Here is a 21,241-nt window from a genome sequence, read left to right as displayed (position 1 = left end):
TACAGCAACAGCAGCAGCAGCAGCAACAACAACAACAACAGCAGCAGCAGCGGCTAGAGTGTGGCATGTAACAACATAAACAACCAAATACTATTTGGCCTTTTGCACCTTTTTGGCATGGAACAACTTTGGCAGTCAGACAGTCAGGCAGGCAGGCAGGCAAGCAGGCAGACCCTAGCCTAGGCTCAAGCTCTGGCTATGTGGATGAGCTGCGGTAGCCCCAAGATCTTTATTTCGGTTCGAAGGATGCGACGGCGACGACAACGCCCCGAAAGGCACAATTAAAATTTCACGCTTTTGCGGTTAGCTGCCCAAAAGCAGAAAAAACCGACCAGCAAAATAAAAAAGAAGAAGAAGAAAAGGTAAAATAAGAAGCACACGTTGACCATTTTGGGATTGCAATTCGCAGAGAGTGCCAGCAGCCGAATATGTGCGGCGGCATTTTCGCCTTTGAGGCACAGTAGAGGGAGCAGAAGCGAACGTTTTGCAACACTTGCGCGCACAGAGTGTGCTTTGTGTGTGCCACGCGTGCAATTTGCCGCTGCCGCCGGGGAATAGGGGAACAGAGCAACAACAGCAGCAGCAGCCGGCGCATGGGTCGAGCTTGGCACTTGGCAAGTGTTAATGAGCAGCCGAGCAGCAGAGCAGCCGAGCAGCGGAGCAGCGCGTGCTAATTACCAAGTGCCAGTTGCAAATGGCTGGCAACAGCTCAGAATGTCAAGCAAGTGAGCCTGGGCACAACAATTCAATTAAGCACTTATCGATCAACAAGCGATTATTGACGATCGAAGAGCAAGATGTGCTCAAAATATTGAAGCCCAAGAATGTTAAGCGAAATCCATATAATATAAAAGAATACATTACTTTGTGTAAAGCCATCTGCAGATAAATCTGATAAGATCAAATAGCTGCACAAGCATGCCAATGAATGAATGCTCTTAATAATACAACTGTTAAACCAATACAATTATTTTTATAATACAGTCTTCATTTAAATATATTTTTCAGTCAACATTCAAAGCACTTCAAGCAAACCGCTGAAAATTCAAAAATCTAGCAAATACTCAAACCATAATTTTAGAGCTGCCAGCTAGCTAGAAAAACAACATTCTATGCAGCAACTCAGCCACATCAGCCAAATATCAATTATTTGGCTGCTGTCTGGCAACGCTGTAACCAGTGTAAGGCATCACAAAACGAGGGCTAACGCAACATAAACAATGCGCGCCGGCCAGCGCACACTCATACGCGCACGCACACGCACATAAAGGCTATGTGCGTGCGGCTTGCTGCTAATACGTATACGCATTATATAGAGCAACAGCAAACAAAACAATATTGCTTATACGTCGTTGGTAGTTTATAAATTTATATATTATTTTGCAAGTAATAAGTAAAATCGTAAATCTCCCTATGGTTACTGCGCATTTATAAAAATTTATTTACCAACTTTTACGATCTGTACACAAACAAAAAAGAATACTTTCTTTTCCCAATATAACGAAGTCTAAATACCCTAGAATATTATATATTTATTTAAAATATATTAATGTACAGGGATTCTTGCTGTATGTAATAATATTAAACTGAATAGATAACACTTTACACATATAATAAGATATTTAATTTTTATTACATTATATTAGCTATATCCAATCACATCCTGAATGATCTGTAATTTATATATATTTGTTAATACTATTGTGAACTTATTCATATGGGTTACATATCAACTGTCAAAATGCTTACACACTACACTGATACCTGAACACACTCTCATTCTATCTCGCCTTTTGCTCGTTCGCGCTCGCTCAATTTTTGTTAACTTACTCCCAATTTCAAAGAGAAAATATTCGGCACCAATGCTGTGGTACTCTGTACGCTACATGAACGCCCTCGCTTCACTACTAAAGAGAGCGCATGTTTCATTTCTATATTTGTTTCTTTTCATTCCGTGTTCCTCTCTTCCGCTGATACGCTTGCTGTAGCTTTGTTTCGTTTTGGGAATTCAGTCATTCAACAACCGCCGAGAAGGGAGGACGTGCATATTTCTCGTCTGGTTGGCTATCCGCGTAATTTAGTTAACCGCCGTTATTAAATTAATATTGGTGCTCTTATCATTGATATGAAAGGTGCGAATTCTCGCCATTAAAATGGACAAACATAAATACATTGACAGCAATAACAATGTAATTTGATTGTTTCTCAAAAATACAAATAAAACAATAAACCAAAAAAAAAAAAAAACAAAAAACAAAACAAAACAAAAAACAAGTGCAAATCGAGTCTTTAAAAAAAAAAAACAGGTACGTACTTATATCTATGTGATCAGCGCGTAGGTCTCATTGCCCCAATTTTTTAATTCCGTCAAACTTATTCAACATTTTGGTCATTTGTTTGTTGGTTTTTTTTCTACATTTTATTTATTATTAACTATGACTAAGAGCAGTTTATTACGTTTTTGTTAGATATGCGTTTTAGTTAGTTTCTTCGTTAACTTTTTTTTTCTTTTTTTTTTTTTTTTTTTTTTGATAATGCTTTTTCAACTTGTTCTGTGTTTTCGATTGCAAATTTTATTTCTGTTGCGGTCGCTGCTGCTCGCTCATTTTTTTTTTTTAAGCCGCAAAAAAGTCGAGCGAATAACGAGTGCAACGCATTTAGCCAAGGCATTAAATATCAACATAAAATTTAAAAAAAAAGTAATGGTGATGAATTTAAATCAGAATTAATTTATAAATAAGATGCAAGCAAATTTAGTACTCAATAATTGGCCAACTTTATATATATTTTAATAGATATATATATATCAGATTTTTAAATAAATAATTTACTATATTTATATTTGACATCAAAAGTAAATTTTTTTTTTGAATACATATTGATTCTGGATTCCAGATTCTGTATTCAAGTTTCTAGATCATCATTCTCGATTCCCGTTTCCCGACATTTCATATTCTCGAACAAATCCCATCAAATTTGGTTGTTCTGCAGTAATTGTTGTTAACGTGTGTTAATTAAAATTCTGTTTGCATTTGAAACTTTCGCAGTTGTTAAACAATTATCGGGTGTGATATAATGAATAACAATAAAATAAATTATTAATATATATACCAAATGCGAAATTCTTGATGAGCATTTCAGTCAGTGCGACACACGCTTGATTTATGGCAAGAAAATTGTTTAAATCAATTACAAATGAATTAAATTTATTAAATAATACAGTAAATACCAGAAGCAAATGAATTATATGCCGAGTGCAAGAAACTGCTTGCAGCGAATGTATTCAGCATGTTAACAGGCCTCATAAGATACCTTAGTTCGTTTTTTTTTTTTCATGATTTTCTTGTTTTATTTTTATTTTTCGTTGTTTCTTTTTTTTTGTGTCGATTCAAAAAAAAGATAGCTTATCACGTTTGCTATAACATACGCCACCGATTTGCTTGATAAGTACACACAAATACACGCAAAATACCCGAAACCGAAATCAAACACCCAGCAAATACTAAACTTTTGCAAAGCGCTGTAATGGAATACCCTGTAATCAGAAAGAATGATATGAAAAGACACGCTCGCTAAAGATAAGTTCACAGTTAGTGCTCTATGGCAACCAAACTAGCCCATGGCAATTGCCACTACAGGGCATGCGCAGCCAAAGCTGTGCAGACACACTTACTGCGTAATAAAAACCAACACTTCATATATATGTATATGCAATAATATATACATATATATATATGCATGTGTTTAATGAAATAAAATTGACTAAACCGCAACTAGACGTAACTGGACTGTGTCTGTGTCACGCCCACAGTCCGGCGTACGCCCCTGTAGTACCTGGCAACAGCAGCAGAAACTTTTAAATTCAGCTCACATTTACTAATTTCATTTTATCTTTTTTCCCACTTCTGTTTTGTGTTTCGTCTATAGAGCTTGAACGCTTTCAGGATCTCAGCGCGACATAACCTACATCAATATCAAATTTACATAATACAAACTCACTCACACACCACCTGACTATATAGACATGGCCCAGCTGGATCTCATTGGAATTTTGTGCGTGGGACTTTTACTGTTTGCCTGCGCATCAGGTGAGTTCCGATTTCTGATTTCCGATTTCTGAGAATTATTCATTTTTATAGCTGTTTTCTGATATGCACATGTGGAGCATTGTCAGATCGGCATTAACACAACCAAAATAGATAAGAGCCAGAGAAATTGGCAATCTGAAAAAAAAAACAGAAACCACAAAAGTAAAAATAACAACATTTTAATCCAAAAATGAACTCATTTATAAACTCATCAGGTGACTCATCGAACTTTTTGTGATGCTGCTGCTGCTGCCATTATTTTGATTGTATTTTCTTTTTTATGGCCAAGACATGGCATAAAGACAAAAAAGAACAGGCAAAAAACAAAATCTCTGTATACATTTGCGACCTTATTACGCGCCAACAAATTCTCAAGATTCCGAAATGAAAGAAAACAACAAGAACAAATAGCATCATACGTCACTGTGTGCAGTGGATCCATTAGCCATTATAGTTGATGACGTGAAAGCAGCCAGCCGAACTAGCCAGCAGATCAACATGTTCACTATGTATATATTATAGATATAGATGTATTTATAGATCACCGCTGGCATTGCTTTACCTCAGCCTGCGGAGCATACCAAATTTTGGAACAAAGTATGTGGGGCCTATCCGAGGTAGTTTTCGAAATCAAACAGAATATATATTATATATAATTAAAGATTATCAAACTGACAACTGCTATGTATGTTATTATGCAAAGTTTTCCTTATCCAATTTTAGATCTATAAACATCAAACTCTGCCTAAAACTCATCTGGAATGTTTATATTGTAGATGACGTAGTAAAGAATTTGTCTACATATTTGTGATAACTAAAACTGTTGTTTAAGAGTTTTATGATGTTTACCATTTATAAAATGTACAAAGACTATATAAGATAACTCTAACATTTTGCTCTATGACAAAAATCGATTGAGAATTAAGTTTCTCAAATACATTCTCTATATACGAAATATATATGGGCTGCTTGAGAAACAAATATACAATATTATATATCATATATATATGTAGGTAGTTTTGCAATTTGATATTTCTTTTGTATTTCGCTCCAACTTTGACATTCCGAACTCTTTATTGTTCTCAATCGTATTACGTAACATCCATGACAATCAAATGGCTGGCAGAGTATAGGAATGTCGTGACAGATTTTTCGTTATTTTTGTTTATATTTTGGTTTTCGTGTTGATTTTTTTTTTTTCACCTACAAACACATGTTTTTTGTTATTGAATTTTTCTCTCTGTGTTGTTTTTGCTATTGCTGTATATTTTTGTACATTTTTGTTTTTGTTGTGTGTTTTTGAGGTTTTACTCATAGCAAAAAGAGTATATAGGCTTTACTTAGGGTTATACATATATTAAAGATTTTATTCTTGAAAGAGATTTTACTGAGATCTGCTTAGATAGACCACTATGAATGGGGCATATCATGAATAGCTATATATACATATATATTTAGCTGAAAACGTATATTAAGATGTACATGTAACTTATTTAGATGTTTTTGATATATATTATATTATATTGTATATATATCCATTTGGGGACTAGCAAACTGAGTATGATCCCCGACGATGTGGTCAAGCGATTTTAAGAAGAATTCAACCCGATTTCGTAATGTGGACGAGTATTATGCAGTCAGGTGGAGCGCGCTGGCCAAAGTTCTTTCATTCTATAGTTTTTTGTATATTTTTGTTGTAGCTCGGTTTGTTGTTGAGGTTTTTGTTTTTGTGGGTTTTTAAAACAATTGCATTGATAATTTAGATAGCGTGCGTTGGTTTATTTGTTTCTGTTTCATTTTATTTTTGTTTAACTTTGCTGGGCAGCGCCTCAACACGAATTCAATTTGTTTATTTGTACATTATGCGAGAGTTGCCCTTGAGTCTGATAAATTGGAGGGCGCCAAAGGTACGTTGCGCACTCTACCTGTTCACTACACCTGTTACATTACGTGAGGCGAGCCATGGCGTCAGCTGTTGCTGCTGTAACCCAATTAGCTCAGCAGCCTATCGAGATAATGGGCAGCTAGAGATATGTAGTAGCTAAGTATCATAACAACAAGTAGTTTCAGTAAACAAATACTCCAAAGTGGAATATATAGACATTTATAGTTTAAATAAACATAATGCAAATTGTGAAAGAGCTTGAAAGAATTGCAAAATTATCTTACAAAATGTAAATTAGGAAATGTTTAGGAAAGTTATGTCGGAGGGAAATATATAGTGTTGACAGAGATGCAGAGTTAGACAGATAGATGTTTAGAGATCAGTTATATAGAGGACAAAATATATAGCTGGAGCTTCAAATTTGGTAAGGAAATGTGGAGGGGGAGAAACTCATATAAGAAGAAAACTTATAGAAAATGAGTTGGGTTAGGTCAGAGTAAGACAGCAAATGATGATATAGGAGAAGTGAGTCAAGAAAGTTTACAAAGGCTTTATACAAATGAAAGAGAGAGAGAATTCGAAATAGAGATTAGGAAAAACCTTAAGATCTGCTTATACATGTACGTATATTATTACTATAATATAATCCTCAATAATAAATAATACAGAGTTACTAAGTGACCCATTTGCAGAACTCAAATACTTTCGAATCCCAAATTGTATAGGCCCTATACCAGAATATATCATATGTAGTAAATGCTAAGCATAACTCCATTTCAACAATTGGGGCAAGTTCTAACAAAGACGAGTGACGAAGACTACTAAAAATATTTACGGAATATACAGAACACAGCTTTCACCTCGAACCCAGGCTAAAATCCATAAATGGTAAAAGGGCAAGTGACTTCAGCAAATTGTGCAGTCATCAAGGAGCACGAATCAAAATAAAATAAAAAAGCTATAAATAGAAGAAAAGAAAGCCAGCACTTAGGTATAATGCCAAGGCTGGTTGGCAAGGAAACAATTTACATAACCAACCACCGAAATAAACACAAACTATATAAATATAACTCATTTCCAGAGGGTTGCAATGGACGTGACTAAGACCCAAGCAAATTGGTGGAGCCAACCATTTGCATAGCGTAAAAGGCGAACGTCAAAGCAAATTTAGCTGTCTCAAACTGACAGAGCTCGAAGCTAAGAAGGTCAAAAATGTGCCACAATTAGTCCGAAGCAGACGCAAAATAAATAAAAATAAATACAAAAACAAAAACAAAAAACCCTTCCATATGATATATAATCGTGGTAAAAGTGTGCCAAAGAGCCAGTCATATATGTATGTATATACTTATATATCTATATAGTTAACAATCGGCTAGCAAATCAGGCAAAGCATAAACAAAAGCGAAAATATTTCAAATGAAAAACACATAAAGGGGAACAACCCACGCATCATCATTATGCTTGGGTAAAAGCAGCTCATTGAAGTGAACCGGCTCACTCGTTTTTTTTTTTTTTAACTATCTCAACTCATCTCAGTCATTTGACTCACTGTCTCAATGGCTGAAAGCTCAAGTCGATAGTGATCGCAAGCAAAATGAACCAGAATGAGCTAGTGAGCCAAAATAAGCCATATTGAAGAAGCAAGCTCAGTGGCTCAGTTCAGCGAGCCATTCATTTTGGCTCACTTACTCATGAGCTACCCAAGTCAAATCATTATAGACTATATATATATATATGAATGTATATAGAAGACACTCATCTGTGGATTATTGTTTACAGTTAAGCTATAAATAACTAAGAACTGCAGTACGATGCTGCGATAGACTCTTTGTTTAATTGCGGTTGCTAAGCGGCTACGCTTGACAGAAAATCAAAGAAAAAGCTAGAGATAATTGACTGGGAAATCGTTTGGATTTTTTTGGAGCTAATTGTGAATTATTAAAATCGCTAAGAAATTACAGTTGTCTTGTTGCTTTCAATTTTATTTAAATAACAAAATTGCATTGCATCATCTTATGTGTGTTTCCTGGAGGTGCATATATATGCGATAGATAGCCTGTAAGTTTAGTAGAAAGGCAGGGTATACTTTAAAAGAATATGAAGAATACAAATTAGAACTAGCCCAGAGATAGGAGTGAAAATGAGAGAGAAGAGACCGGAATTAGGAAACAAGACTGAAAGAGAGTGTCTAAAGTCTAAAAAATACTTATAGTCTAGTCATTGCATATAGGTTATATCTATAATATAATTTGTCGCCATTGAGATTTTATTTTAAGACACACAAAAACTTCGAACTTTGATTTTCCTATAAGAACTATTCTGAACAGTTTTCCCCAACAAATATCATTAATAACAAAATGATAGCTTTAAGCTACTATAATATATTATAGTAATACACTAGTTATATAAAACGAGAATTTATAGTTTATTGAGGCCTTAGTCTCTATATATCAGATATGATATAGTGTTTCATTTGTTGCCACTTCACAATATGCGCAGTTTGTAGCTTAAAAAAATTATTAATCTATGTCAGAATTCGATCAAGATAATTGCGGGAGAGACGACATAAGTAGTTTATGTAGAAACAGGCAGAGAGGCCAACAGTAGACTTTGGTACCACATGAGTGAGTGAGCCAAAATGAATGTAACACTCAGTTCAGTGATTGAACTGAGCCACTGAACTAGTTCCTTCAGCTGATTGAGCTGCTTTTACCCAAGTATAGCCAGCAGGCGAACAGCAAAGAAAAAGGCAAACGGATGCACTAATGTGCACATATATACATACATACATACATACATACACACAATATATATAATATATATAAAAAGGAAAGAGACAACAAAAACGCTGACGCAACAAAACGAAAGACTGCCAACTGTGGCAAAACACGCGTCGACGCACGTGTTAAACAAAAAACTGAACAAAATTCTCTCTATATAAGCATATTGAGCATTATTATTGCGCCTTAAATATTGCATTTTAATGCACAAAACAATCTTAGATATATATGTATGTGTGTGTGTACACACTCTATTCTCTTGATAGATGTGCCTCTGCGGCCCGCAGGTGGCGCTGCTGATATAACGCATTGGAATTCACTAGCCAAACATTTCTTTGGCATTTAGAAAGAAACGAAGAATGAAAAAAAACACACACACACACACACACACACACAAAACAATAACAAAGCAAATATTCGCAACTATTGTCGTCGTAACAAATACAAATGCCTCAGCCCCTTCAGCTCTACCTATCTCACTCTCACTCTCAATCTAGCTCTCGCTTTGCTATCTGCGGTGTTAGGCTCTCGAGATACTTCAGATAATGGCTAAAACAGCATTCTATAACAATATCATTTTGGGCTGCTTGTAAATAAATAACTAAGCGCCGCCCTGATATTAGGCAACAGGCCAGACAACATCTGAATTTCGCCCAGTGTACTTGCCTAAGGCGCGCGACAAGTACATCGAACGCGATGTCGTTATGTCCACAAATCAGAAAATTCTTTACATTTCATTTCCTTATTATATGTATGTATGTATGTATGTATTTATGTATAGCATGGGAGCTGACTTTGACCATGATATATGGCGAAACAGAGACGCTTTTTATGCAGAAAAATACATTCTTTTGAGGGTTGTTTCTAAAGGAGGAAATGCGATATGATTTTGTAAAATATATAGTATTATATGATTTGATATATATAGTAATTTTATATATAGTATTATATGATTTGATATATGTAAGTAAGTAGTAAGTGACCCCAGTAAAGCCTACCCTAATAAGCCTAAGCAAACTGCTTGCCGTCTCGGTTCGCTGTAAGTACTATAGTATTATTAGTACCTATAAAGAGCGTATGTGTTTATATATACCTAATAAATTTCATAGTTATAAACTGCTTTACAAATACAAAACCTCTGAAAGCATTCCAGCCCAAACAGCCGGCTAGATGGCATAGTCTTTTCATAGCTGTTGCTACACGTGACTCGGTTTTGCGCGCAAGATAACTTAGATAAATATCATCTAAACAACATTCCACAGTGCAAAAACAAAAAAAGGAAAAAAGAAGAAGAGAACAAAATTGTTGAAGAAATAAAGCAGAAATATTTGCATTCGTTCCGAGTTCCGAGTGCTTGAATCATCCATTATTTAGCATTTCCAGCATTTCCTTTGCATTTCACAAGATTTCACAAATTTCATTATTTCCATACTTGTCATACGTGTGTAAGTATACATACAATAATATATATCGTATATATGTAAATAAATATACATTCGAGTATATTCGACTTCTACAGATAGATAAAGCAAAAAAAAAAAAAAAAAAACGATATCACAGCTGGTGAAATTTTGTTATTGTTTTATTATAATGCGACGTAACTATTAAATGGAAGGTGACCTTAGACCAGATATTTGTATGTACATATACATAGATATGTATGTATTATAGATATTGTAATAGAAATTTATCAAGAATATCTGCGCTTACACTTGGAAATGAATAAATGTGAGTTCTTTAGAAAGATAACTTCGGCAGCTGTTCCTAAATTAAAAGAACTGACAATGAAACTTAGCTGTGTCCAAATGTGGATATATGCATATACATATGTATATATAAATATATATATATTTATATACATATAATGTATATGCAGAATAAGAATACCCTTAATGCATAATTCTATGCATATTTATTTATATAAAGACAAATATTGGACACTTACACAGTTAAATCTGAGGGGAAACAAGGAATTTAGGAATACCCTTAATGCTTAATACCATAAATATATATAATACATATATCTACCTATATTAAATAATAGTATTATACTTATGTATACTATATATTTATATTGTTAATTATTTTACACAGAAAATATAATCTATATCTTATATATAATCTATATCTGATATAATAATTTCAAACTCTCTTCGCCACATATCGCGTAGTAAATTTTGGCTTTCCCAAGCTGGAAAGCTTTCAAGCTGGAAAGATTAGATATTATTAAAGACAATGCACATACCTATCAATATATTATGAAAGTTATATTACGTTTCAATTACGTCTTAAATTAATTTGTTATTGCTATGAACTTGCACTCGATGTGGTGTGCACTACGTCATTTCTAAATTTATATAGGTTTATTAGCCTAAATACCTTAAGCAAAAGTCAGTTTCACTTGCCTCTAATCTAATAAGCAGTATTTGCAGTTAAATAACCAACTCGGTGTTGCGCCTTTGCGGCTTTATCAAAAACTACACACACAAACAACTGCATTAGTCATTGATATTTGCTCTCTTAAGCAGGCCATTAGCGAATCAAGGCTTCCGATTAAGGAGGACATGCATCAGGGCCAGACATAGTTGGATTTAGTATTTTCAGACGTCTGCCTCGGTCAATTGAGGCCGAAACCATAGGTTTCTGGTGCCAGCCAGTCAGTCAGAGCCGCAAACACTACGCCCAATTAAGTGGAAAAACATCTGCGTAGGTGCGACAGACACAATTCAAAATTCACTGTTCTCAATTTACAAATTTATAATTCACAGGGCGAAAAGCATTTCCCTGCCAGTTAATAATATTTTGCAAATTTGCCTATTCTATAATTGGATCAATGATATAGTGCTATTAGTCAATAAGAAATTGCAAACTCTTGACTTGAACAATGTGCCCAAAATATATTTATTTATTAGCTGTGTGTGTATGCGTGTGTGTGTGTTTGCTGGAAATCTTTAAACAATATTCGAAGAATTTGCCAGGGAAAGTAAAAAGTTGTCTGTGGTTCGCTTTCTAGCATGATATATCAGATCAGACAAGATTTCCTAGAATTGTTTTATCGTAGAGAATTAGGCTTAGCAAACATTCAGGCAGATCTAACTAATAAATAATTTAGTTCAAATTCGATTTATGAATCAACTTCCGGCCTTCATTAATCTATGTGGGAATGCTCAGGCTGTGACTCATTCGAAGAGCATTAATAGCGTTTAAATAGATATTTACAGGGTATTCGAATTGCGTATCGGTTACGTTTGACTTGACTTCATTGATTACATGGACGATGATATTTAACGAAATTAAATGAATCGTTTATAAAGCCAAAGTCAACACATGTCCAGATATCTCAGTTCGCTTCATGTTCACTTCTGTTCGGTTCTGTTCTGTTCTGTTCTGTTCTGTTGGCACTGTTCATGTCTAATATACATAAATCATTTCTGTCCGCTATTAAGTAAAGCAAAATTCTGTTTAATCTTTCGCTGTGTGATTTAATTAATTGTTGAAGTGACAAACAATTAACACAAATAATGTGTGATGCGACAGGAACTGAGCTGAAAACTTGGCACAACTAAATACGCATAAATTGCAAAGAGACAGCTTATGGGAGAAGGAAATAGATAGAACAGGGAAAACTAGATGTATGCGACGTACAAATGCTCTGTATTTAAAGATGAGCTGAAACTGTACAAGAAAATATTGATTAATTAAATATGTATTTATATGAAATAATATTTCTCTATATTCTATAATATACATAAGTTATAAAACCTCTACCAACTCTATAGCGTATATATGAATTTTTGGAAAAATCGCATATCACATATATTATCGTAAGAAGTCATTTAAAGGGCAACGCTCAAAATCGCCCACACTGAATCATACGCACTGTTGTACTTATACACACATATAGATATACATATATGTACATATCCAGAGGAAGTTTAGTCTATCACTCGGTCAGCTTGTACATAAAGTTGGCCATCAACTATTGAGGTCAGTGGCCGCGGACAATCTAGACCAGAATCTCGGCAAAAGTATGCGCAAAAACAGGCATTTTAATGGGTCGTCTACATACGTACGTTATTACTCATAAATATATATATATATATATATATATATATATAGAGAGAGAGAATATGAAAGAGACGAAGAGATACAGAGAGAAAGAGAGAGAGAGAGAGCTGTTTTTATATCGTCACATCTGCCGGCACAATCCCAGCGGGCCCATTAAAACGAAATAAATAAATAAATACATTCGTATGCAACATAAACAGATGCTCTAATAATAATAGTATTATTTAGCGCATCTGTTCGATGGGATCATATATCATATATCACATTTACGGGCATTAATCAGACGCTTTGTGCCGCTTTGCCTCATAATTTAATTGTAATTGTGCAATTTGAGCAAAATATAACTAAACAATTACCAGTCCAAAGTTCAGAGCGCCATACCGGCATACAAAATAGCAAACCGCAATCTGAGAGAGACAATGGCACAGTGGTACACATTCCCAAAGTTCATGGCAAATATTTTTTAATTTATTGAGATTTCTAATTAATGCTATGATATATGTATAATATATAGATTAATTAATTAAGATTTTATATTTATATTATGATATATAATATATATATTAATTTTATTTATAATATATATATATATTTTTTAATTTTTATATTGATTATTTATTTATATTTACAAACCTTTTTTCTATATTTTTAGCATCTATCAGATCTTTAGAAGATAACTATGAACAGCAAAACAAAACTGGTAAGTTATACGGGAATATAAAACATATATTAAAAAAAAAAAAAAAAATATGGTATTTATTTTAACTGCCTTTCTCTTTTAGATATTCAGAGAGATCTATACATTATATTTTATTAATTTTTGTTAGCAATGCTACAATTTCCTACTTATAGCCCAAATTCCGTTTCTGTTCGCTAATTAAATCCACACCGCCCATTGTGCGATATTACTCAGAATGTACGCACTCGCCTCTGTCCAAAACGTAAAAAATTTAACAGTGTTTGTTTTGACGCATAATTAATAATGGGAATGCTTCTTGGCTACTAGTCGTAACATTATACATACGTTTTTTTTTCGGGTTTATAATGTATGTACTTCTGTATATTATAATTGATCTATAATTAAGATAAACTTAAATGCTGTCGACTGTCGTACGACCGAGCGCATAAAAAAATATGTTTTGTTTACGCAATATTCAGCGAACAACCTTATATAAACCCACACACACACATACAGAGACATAGGTGTACGTATATATGTGTGTGTGATTGGTTCAGTTAGAACAGGAAAACAAAAATAAGAGCTTAATTTTTAATGCTTTAATGGTTCGTGCTAAGCATGAAGCCAAGGACAATAAATACGGAATATCATCGGGGGGTACGAGCCAGCTCACTAATTGATCGCCAGGCGGAACCGAACAGCGCTCCCAAATGCGACCGTGACGTGCTCTAACTGTGATTGATCAATCACACATACACACACATAGATAGATAGCGTATATGCATGTATGTGTGGGTATATATTTATATATGCAAGGGGGATTTTGTAATCAGTTTGTTTGCTATTTCAAGAAGTGTGGCAACTTGAACAAAGACTCTTACGTTTCGAGTGACTTTTTTTTAGCTACATACATACATACATACATATATACGGAGTATTTGCTTTATAAATATTCTTATTAAATGAGCTTTAACTGTTATTAAACTATAAATTCTATAACAAATCGTTGTGTAGACCAGGAAAACACGGTAATTGGATTTTCGTATAACATTTTATTTATTAATATTTATAATGATTTTCATTCAATATTTCGCATGGGTCACGACACTTAGGGTATGTTGTATTTGATAAAGTGTATGTAACACTCTTAAATATATATAATATATGTATATATTTTAGTTCAGATTTGGACTAGGCCGAAAGTATTAACTGCTCCAATGTCATACTGAAAAGTGAATTCCGGGTATTTTATAGTCGGGCTTAGCCAACAGCTGTTAGCCATTTAGTTTAGGCTTTGGGCAACATTTTTATATATATTAAATCCAATTAAATAAATGTAGAAACTATATATGAAGCTTTATCTATATTTTATCTCTCAAATATATATTCAAAATTAGTAAGACTTCTCTACTATATATATATATATATATATATATTTCTTCATTTTTAATTATTTAACAACTGTAATTACTGTGAAGCGCAGTCAGTGTTCAAACGTAAATCAAATCCATAATTTGAAAGCATTGCAAATGAACTTTTAAAGTCCCACAAATTTATAATAATAATATACGATAATTGTGCACAAATTTACGAAACGTGATTGACGTGTGTTGAGTGAAAATTAAACAAAATTATTTATGTATATACACACTATATATGTACATATGTATATTTTGACAGGCTGAGCATCAATTAGGTTCTTAGGTGTAAAAGAGCGTATGCGCAGTTATGTTGATATCTGAGCTTTAAGGCTACCCAAGCCTCAGACGTTGACTAAGAGAACAACAACAATTACTTCATCAGTTTGGGAGTTGTGGTTGTCGTTGTTGTTGCTGTTGCTGCTGTTGCTTTGTTTGTTGTTGTTGTTGTTGTGATTGTCAACCACAAGTTTGTAACGGCTACATCAACCCGTTTCTCCTCGCGACCTCAAAGCAATACTGTAGTTAAGATACGACAGCGACGACCTCTCCTCTTCTTGTTTGAAGTATTTAATTTTAGTTTGTTCTCCCTCTCTCTTTCTCTCTCTCCCTCCACATATATTTATTTGTTGTATTTTAAGTAACTTTGCATGTCAGCCTGTGTGAGACTGACAGTGGCGGCGTGTCAACAATCTTGCCAGCTAATTGTACTAAAATTTATTTATTTTTTTTTTAAATACCGATGACGCTAGAAGTTTACGTATAGAGACTCTAGAGCTTATTTCATCTGGAAACTGGAAAAACAGACTCAAAAAACGAATTGCACTTTTGCATGCAACCTTCGGGTGTAGATCAATCAAAAAACGAAAAAAATTAAAAAATATATATATATATGCATATATATACATATATATATTTAACGAAATATGAAATGTTCGCTTAATGTGTCTAAATGTGTGTGTGTGTATGTGTGTCTGTCTGTGTGTTGTTTAACAACAAAACAAGGAAGCTATCAGTATGGCAGTACCTATAGATACCCTGTATTAGTCTGAGGAGACAACTGATCTTTTCTATATACTAATGCAGACATTGGTATTGCAAGCCATTGCAAGCTGTTATCTTAAGAATAATGAATAATAGGAATCGAAACTCAAGTTCTAACAAAGTAACATATTTTATATATTTATAATATGATATAATTTATATAATACAATTTGCTTATATTATGGATCAATATAATATTCATTATATCCATATCACACAGGTCTTCTACAAGTTTTTCTAATTATGGCATTTTCAAGTAAATGTTATCCACAGCTCATATACCCCAGTTGATCTAGCTGCAGGTAGATAGGGTGTATGAAAAAACTAACAAGTGACGTAATTAGCACTTCTGGTATTCATACATTTCGCAGATTCGTTATCGCGGATGCCATCCGCCTCCCGCATCGCATTCGCTAATGAGAGTAGCGGCGCGACCCACTTGCGAAGACGGATATATGCCTAGTTAATTTGCATTAAATGTAAGACCTTTGGACGTGTCGGCAGTGTGTTTGCTTTTATTTAACTGGTTTAACTGCGTATCTTGGCACTTTTCTTCTGTTTTTATTTTTGAAGTTTTTTGCTGACCAATCGGGTCAATAAACCCCAAGCAAAATGAAAATAATCATAATTGAAAAAAAAAAAAAAAGCACAGCCAAAGCCCGCAAATGCTGAGCCCACATTAAAGCACATTGTATAACGCTTTTCCAGCACAATTCTCTTTTGGCTGCAGTATGAATGATAAAAAACAATAAAGAAGAAGAACAAGCAATATCTCAAATATCAACATCATCCTCAAGCCAACACACACATTGATATGCCCTAGAATTCCACTTACATCTCTAACAGATCACGCAAAGTGTCGTGACTTATGTGCGCCCTTCTATGCGCTTCGCAATAAATGCCCCCGCCCCCTCTGTCTGTGTGTGTATGTATATAGATCCGTCTTCTCTGATATCGTAAGTTATATCTATTTTAAATTATGTTCAATTGAATACGCTGCGCTTCACCTATACGCGGCATCTATGACGTCAATTTCATATAGAATGAAAAAGAAAAAACAACCTACCATATACATATTATATACATATATTATATATATCGAAATCAATAGCTTTGTTAATATTTAGGAAAGTTTCCTTATCAATTAATTGTCTTAAAGGGCACACAGTACTCTCGTAATAATAATAATAATAATAATAAAAGTACGTTTGCAAACGAAACGTGATATGGCATATTGAAAATTATTGATTCAATGGAAAGAGATCGCGATATCGGTCGTCGGATAGCTGGATCGATCGATTGCTCCAAAGAAATTCTTGCCCAAAATAATTCATTCTTATTGTTGTAGTTGTTGTACTGTACTGATTGTTGTTGCCTGCCATTCACATTCCCCTTGGGCCCGCACAGTCCCCCCACGGTCCCCCACGGTCCCTCCGGTCATTTGCTAATTCAATGATAAAATGTCAAAAATCAATAACAATAAATAAACGATAAACGAGCGTGTGCCACTGTACTTTGTATCCCAGCGAAAAGAGATACGATACTTTTTTAGGGGCTGTCCCTGACACTCGGCAGTGCGTCTCGCGGTCTCGTCAAATGTCCACAATCTATTGCTAATCAAATTGCAATTTTTATAAATTTACCTAAAACCCTCTATTGGCAAATGCGGCGTCATATTAAATACAATCAGTAGAGAGCAGAAAAAAAAAAAATATATATATATATATATATATGTATATATATGTATATCTATTTTTATATATATACATCATTTCACTCGATAAGAATAGAGTAAACAATTTGCGTATTATCCAACTTCAAATTAAAGTCGAAATGACAGATAGTGATATAGATTTACTTATATACTTATACAGATACATATATATACTGAAATTTATTTTGATATTCACTACTATATTTATGGCCAAGTTAAGCCACAATCCATTGGGATGAATCATTGGACCCAGTAACACTTTGGCATGCCTTACTAAGTTATACAACTCGCGCTCCACATTCGTTCCACTGACATTCGCTCATATCAGACCGTACAACAAATTCTTTTTTCTGTTTCATCAGGCAACGAGGCAAACCTACGAATTTTTACCCTTCAGACCCAACAAATCAAACGAGATAACAACATGTCGTTTATCAACTTTTAAGGTCAGTTACTGACCTTAGACAATTGTGGAACGTATTCAGTTCACATGCCATCCAAATGGAGCCCCAATTGGAATTTGTCTCATATTGCTTGCTTTCGGCTAAACTTTTCTCAATTCTTTCATTGCAGATCTCGAATTAGGCTATCGCAATCCCATACTTATATGCAATACGAGAAACTCGCCTGATTGCCCCGCACATAGCAGACTTGCCTACAAGTTTAACCAAAGCCTTTCCTGCCTCGAAAGCTACTGCACGTGCGACGAATGCTCAAAGAAGCCCAGATGTAAGCCGGGCCTGGTACTCCATGAACTGAGCACAGGCAACGGACAGCCGGGCAGCTGTTGCTCCAAATATGAATGCGGCCCAATACCGGACTGTGTTGAGGGCAGACCCATCATCTATTGGAGAGATAGTTGCATCAGATGCTCCAGCTGCCATGAAATGTGCACCTCAGAGTGCCAACAGTACGAGGGGCCAGCGGAGAACTGTCTGTCCAGTGATGGACAGTATAAGTCGATCAACGAATCCTGGATCCAGGGTAATGGCTGCGAGACCTGCACCTGCACCGCTGGCATGGAAACCAGCTGCGTGAGTGTGCTATGCAAGACTCCCGAATGCGCCAATCCAAAGAAAGAGCCAGACGACTGCTGTCCCGTTTGTGCTGAGCCAGATATCATTACCACAGAGGCAACACCTTTTATACAGATGAGCTCAACTGCTTGGAGCAACCCATCGACGGAGAGCAGCTCAACTGCTTGGAGCAGCCCATCCACAGAGAGCAGCTCAACTGCCTGGAGCAGCCCATCCACAGAGAGCAGCTCAACTGCTTGGAGCAGCCCATCCACAGGTAGCAGCTCAACTGCTGAAACTGAATTCAAGGAAGATTCTCAAGAGCTCAACAGTGAGGAGGAATTCGAAAGCACAACTGAGCAGCCGACAGACAAGGATATAAAGACCATGGGAATGGGAACAACCATACCAGCTTATCTTTATAATGCAAAGGGGAGCAGCACAGTAAAAAACATGAAAGAAGATGAGGAGAGCAGCATGAGCAGCAGCACAGCTAACAGCATGGAATATACAACACTCTCAGCCACATCGGCCACATCGGCACCTGCCGCACAGACTCCTGAGTCGACCAGTTGGCATCGTGAGTCAGCCATCGACGATAATGAATATCATTATCCGCAAAATTCTGAAGATGCAGTGCGTCCAAGCAATAAGCAAAATGAATTACTTATATGGCTATCTGTAGTTTTCATCGTCATTATCGTTGCTCTGGCCATGGCATGGCCAGTAAAAGCCCATTGCAAACGCTGCAAGAAGTACGATATGGTGCCGTGTTTGGAGGCGAATAAGCTGCAAGTCACTAATATACGAGGGGATCAGCCGTTGATGGACAAACGACAAAACGAGACTGTAAAATAAATCGATATCATTCCCACATTTACATACATATATTCATAAAAGTAGCATAAATATATACTAATTTATTATTTATAATTTATTGGAACAGTTCGTTGCGAACTCTCCGCCTAAAGACAATGCTCCAGCGAAATCCGCGATTTTTGTATTATTTCATCAACTTTAGCACACACAAAACTTAGAAGGGCATTCTAACTAACATTTGAAAAGTAACAAATATCAATCTGTATAAGCTACAAAATCATGATTATATTTTATATACATATACGATAAGGAATGACTATGTTAGATGAGGCCATGCCCCATTTTACCCACATTAAAAGGGGCTTCTGTGCATTAAAGTACACACAATCTGAGACAGTTATTTCTTAATTAAACAATGCATTGTGATAAATTGTATTAGAAAACATTAAAAAAGTATATATTAAAGAAATGAAACAAAAATTAAAATAATTGATATACCAAAAAGATTAGAATAAGAAGCATTTCTAGCATCTCTCCCCCAAATACACGAAAATCAAATAAAGCGAAAAACTGAAGAAATTAAGTCTCTGATTTATGGAAAAAGGGGGAAGTGGGTGCCGCTCACTGTCCATTTAAGCGGACGTTGGCAGTGCTGTCAATCCATCCAAATGTTGGACAATGCTGCGCAATACCTGCGCCGTGCTGGAATCTGCGAGCTCATTCAACACCGATGCGGTGCTGCCTGCCAAAACGCCAACGCGCGGATCGATGGGCAGGGTGCCCAAAAGTGGCACCTGAGCCAACTGCGCCAGCTCCGCGCCACCAAACGACGAAAAGATGTTCGTGCAATCGCTGCAGTGCGGACAAACGAAACTGTAAAAAATACCGAAATGTTAATACAAGACAAGAGCTTAGTGAATACTAAATTACTAAGCCTAAGCTCTCTCTCCCTCACTCTATATCTCTTGCATTCTTATATGCTGATCAATTCACCTGTTGTGATTTACTCACCCGCTCATATTCTCCACAATGCCCAGCACCTTGATGCCGGTCTTTTTGCAGAAGGTTAATTCTTTGCGCACATCGTCCAAGGCCACGCCCTGCGGCGTTGTCACAATGATTGCACCATTGCAAGGCACCTCGCGCATGCATTCCATAACCGTGATGTGCTCGTCCGAGGTGCCAGGCGGCGTGTCAATGATTAAGTAGTCGAGATCCTCCCATTTGACATCGGTAAGAAACTGCTTAATCATCATAGTCTTTTTGGGTCCTCGCCAAATGACGGGATCATTGCGATTCTTGAGCAAAAATCCAATGGACATGACGGCAAGTGTTTTGCTCTCATCTGTGTAAATGGGTACCCAGCCATCGTCGCACTGGTAAATATCACGACCCTCAAGGCCCAGCAAATGTGGCACACTGGGACCGCACAGATCTATATCCAACAGACCGACCTATCAATAAAAACATACTTCATATGAAATGTGAGAGATGGTAACATATTGTGATATAACTGACCTTATGACCGGTTGCTCGCAATGCTAGCGCCAATTGCGTGCTAACTGTTGATTTGCCCACGCCACCCTTGCCCGAGAGCACAACGATAACGTTTTTTACCTTGTCCAGCATTATTATTTCACAATAAACTAAGTATTTAAGGCGAGCACAACAAGTGCCGCAGCTGATGCCCAGGGCTGCAAAGACAATTGACCTGCATACCAGACACG

At 35.7% G+C, this 21,241-nt stretch overlaps 2 protein-coding genes and 1 long non-coding RNA gene across 4 annotated transcripts; 1 reads left to right on the top strand and 2 right to left on the bottom strand.

The window, feature by feature from the left end:
• Positions 1-1,609: 1,609 nt before the first annotated feature.
• On the bottom strand, positions 1,610-2,236 carry LOC116804347. The gene is made up of 2 exons (XR_004364326.1): positions 1,750-2,236; positions 1,610-1,672 (listed from the first exon to the last, which is right to left on the bottom strand). It is a non-coding gene; the product is annotated as an uncharacterized LOC116804347 (long non-coding RNA).
• Positions 2,237-2,264: 28 nt separating this feature from the next.
• Positions 2,265-20,093, top strand: LOC6582583. 2 transcript variants are annotated; one of them, XM_044009517.1, is made up of 5 exons: positions 2,265-2,306; positions 3,928-4,088; positions 13,477-13,524; positions 18,253-18,948; positions 18,985-20,093. In XM_044009517.1, the coding sequence occupies exons 2-5, from the start codon at positions 4,025-4,027 to the stop codon at positions 19,551-19,553; spliced, it is 1,377 nt and encodes a 458-aa protein (XP_043865452.1). In that variant the 5' UTR covers positions 2,265-2,306; positions 3,928-4,024; the 3' UTR covers positions 19,554-20,093. The 2 variants fall into 2 exon arrangements, with proteins under 2 accessions (XP_043865452.1, XP_002008283.3); XM_002008247.4 differs by having other exon boundaries at positions 18,253-20,093.
• On the bottom strand, positions 19,586-21,223 carry LOC6582582 (cytosolic Fe-S cluster assembly factor NUBP2 homolog). The gene is made up of 3 exons (XM_002008246.4): positions 21,033-21,223; positions 20,526-20,968; positions 19,586-20,387 (listed from the first exon to the last, which is right to left on the bottom strand). Exons 1-3 carry the CDS (start codon positions 21,141-21,143, stop codon positions 20,147-20,149), a joined length of 795 nt encoding a protein of 264 aa, XP_002008282.1. The 5' UTR covers positions 21,144-21,223; the 3' UTR covers positions 19,586-20,146.
• Between the last annotated feature and the right edge of the window lie 18 nt (positions 21,224-21,241).

Source organism: Drosophila mojavensis, unplaced genomic scaffold (assembly GCF_018153725.1).
Source record: "Drosophila mojavensis isolate 15081-1352.22 unplaced genomic scaffold, ASM1815372v1 contig_74, whole genome shotgun sequence".
NCBI classification, from domain to species: Eukaryota; Metazoa; Arthropoda; class Insecta; order Diptera; family Drosophilidae; genus Drosophila; species Drosophila mojavensis.
This window is presented reverse-complemented; position numbering and strand designations above follow the sequence as displayed.

Coding starts and splice junctions, on each gene's coding strand:
- LOC6582582 (XM_002008246.4), bottom strand. CDS start 21,143: ATGCTGGACAAGGTAAAAAACGTTATCGTTGTGCTCTCGGGCAAGGGT. Junction 20,969..21,032: donor TGCGAGCAACCGGTCATAAG/GTCAGTTATATC, acceptor TTTTATTGATAG/GTCGGTCTGTTGGATATAGA. Junction 20,388..20,525: donor ATTGTGGAGAATATGAGCGG/GTGAGTAAATCA, acceptor TATTTTTTACAG/TTTCGTTTGTCCGCACTGCA.
- LOC6582583 (XM_002008247.4), top strand. CDS start 4,025: ATGGCCCAGCTGGATCTCATTGGAATTTTGTGCGTGGGACTTTTACTG. Junction 4,089..13,476: donor ACTGTTTGCCTGCGCATCAG/GTGAGTTCCGAT, acceptor CTATATTTTTAG/CATCTATCAGATCTTTAGAA. Junction 13,525..18,252: donor TGAACAGCAAAACAAAACTG/GTAAGTTATACG, acceptor CTTTCATTGCAG/ATCTCGAATTAGGCTATCGC.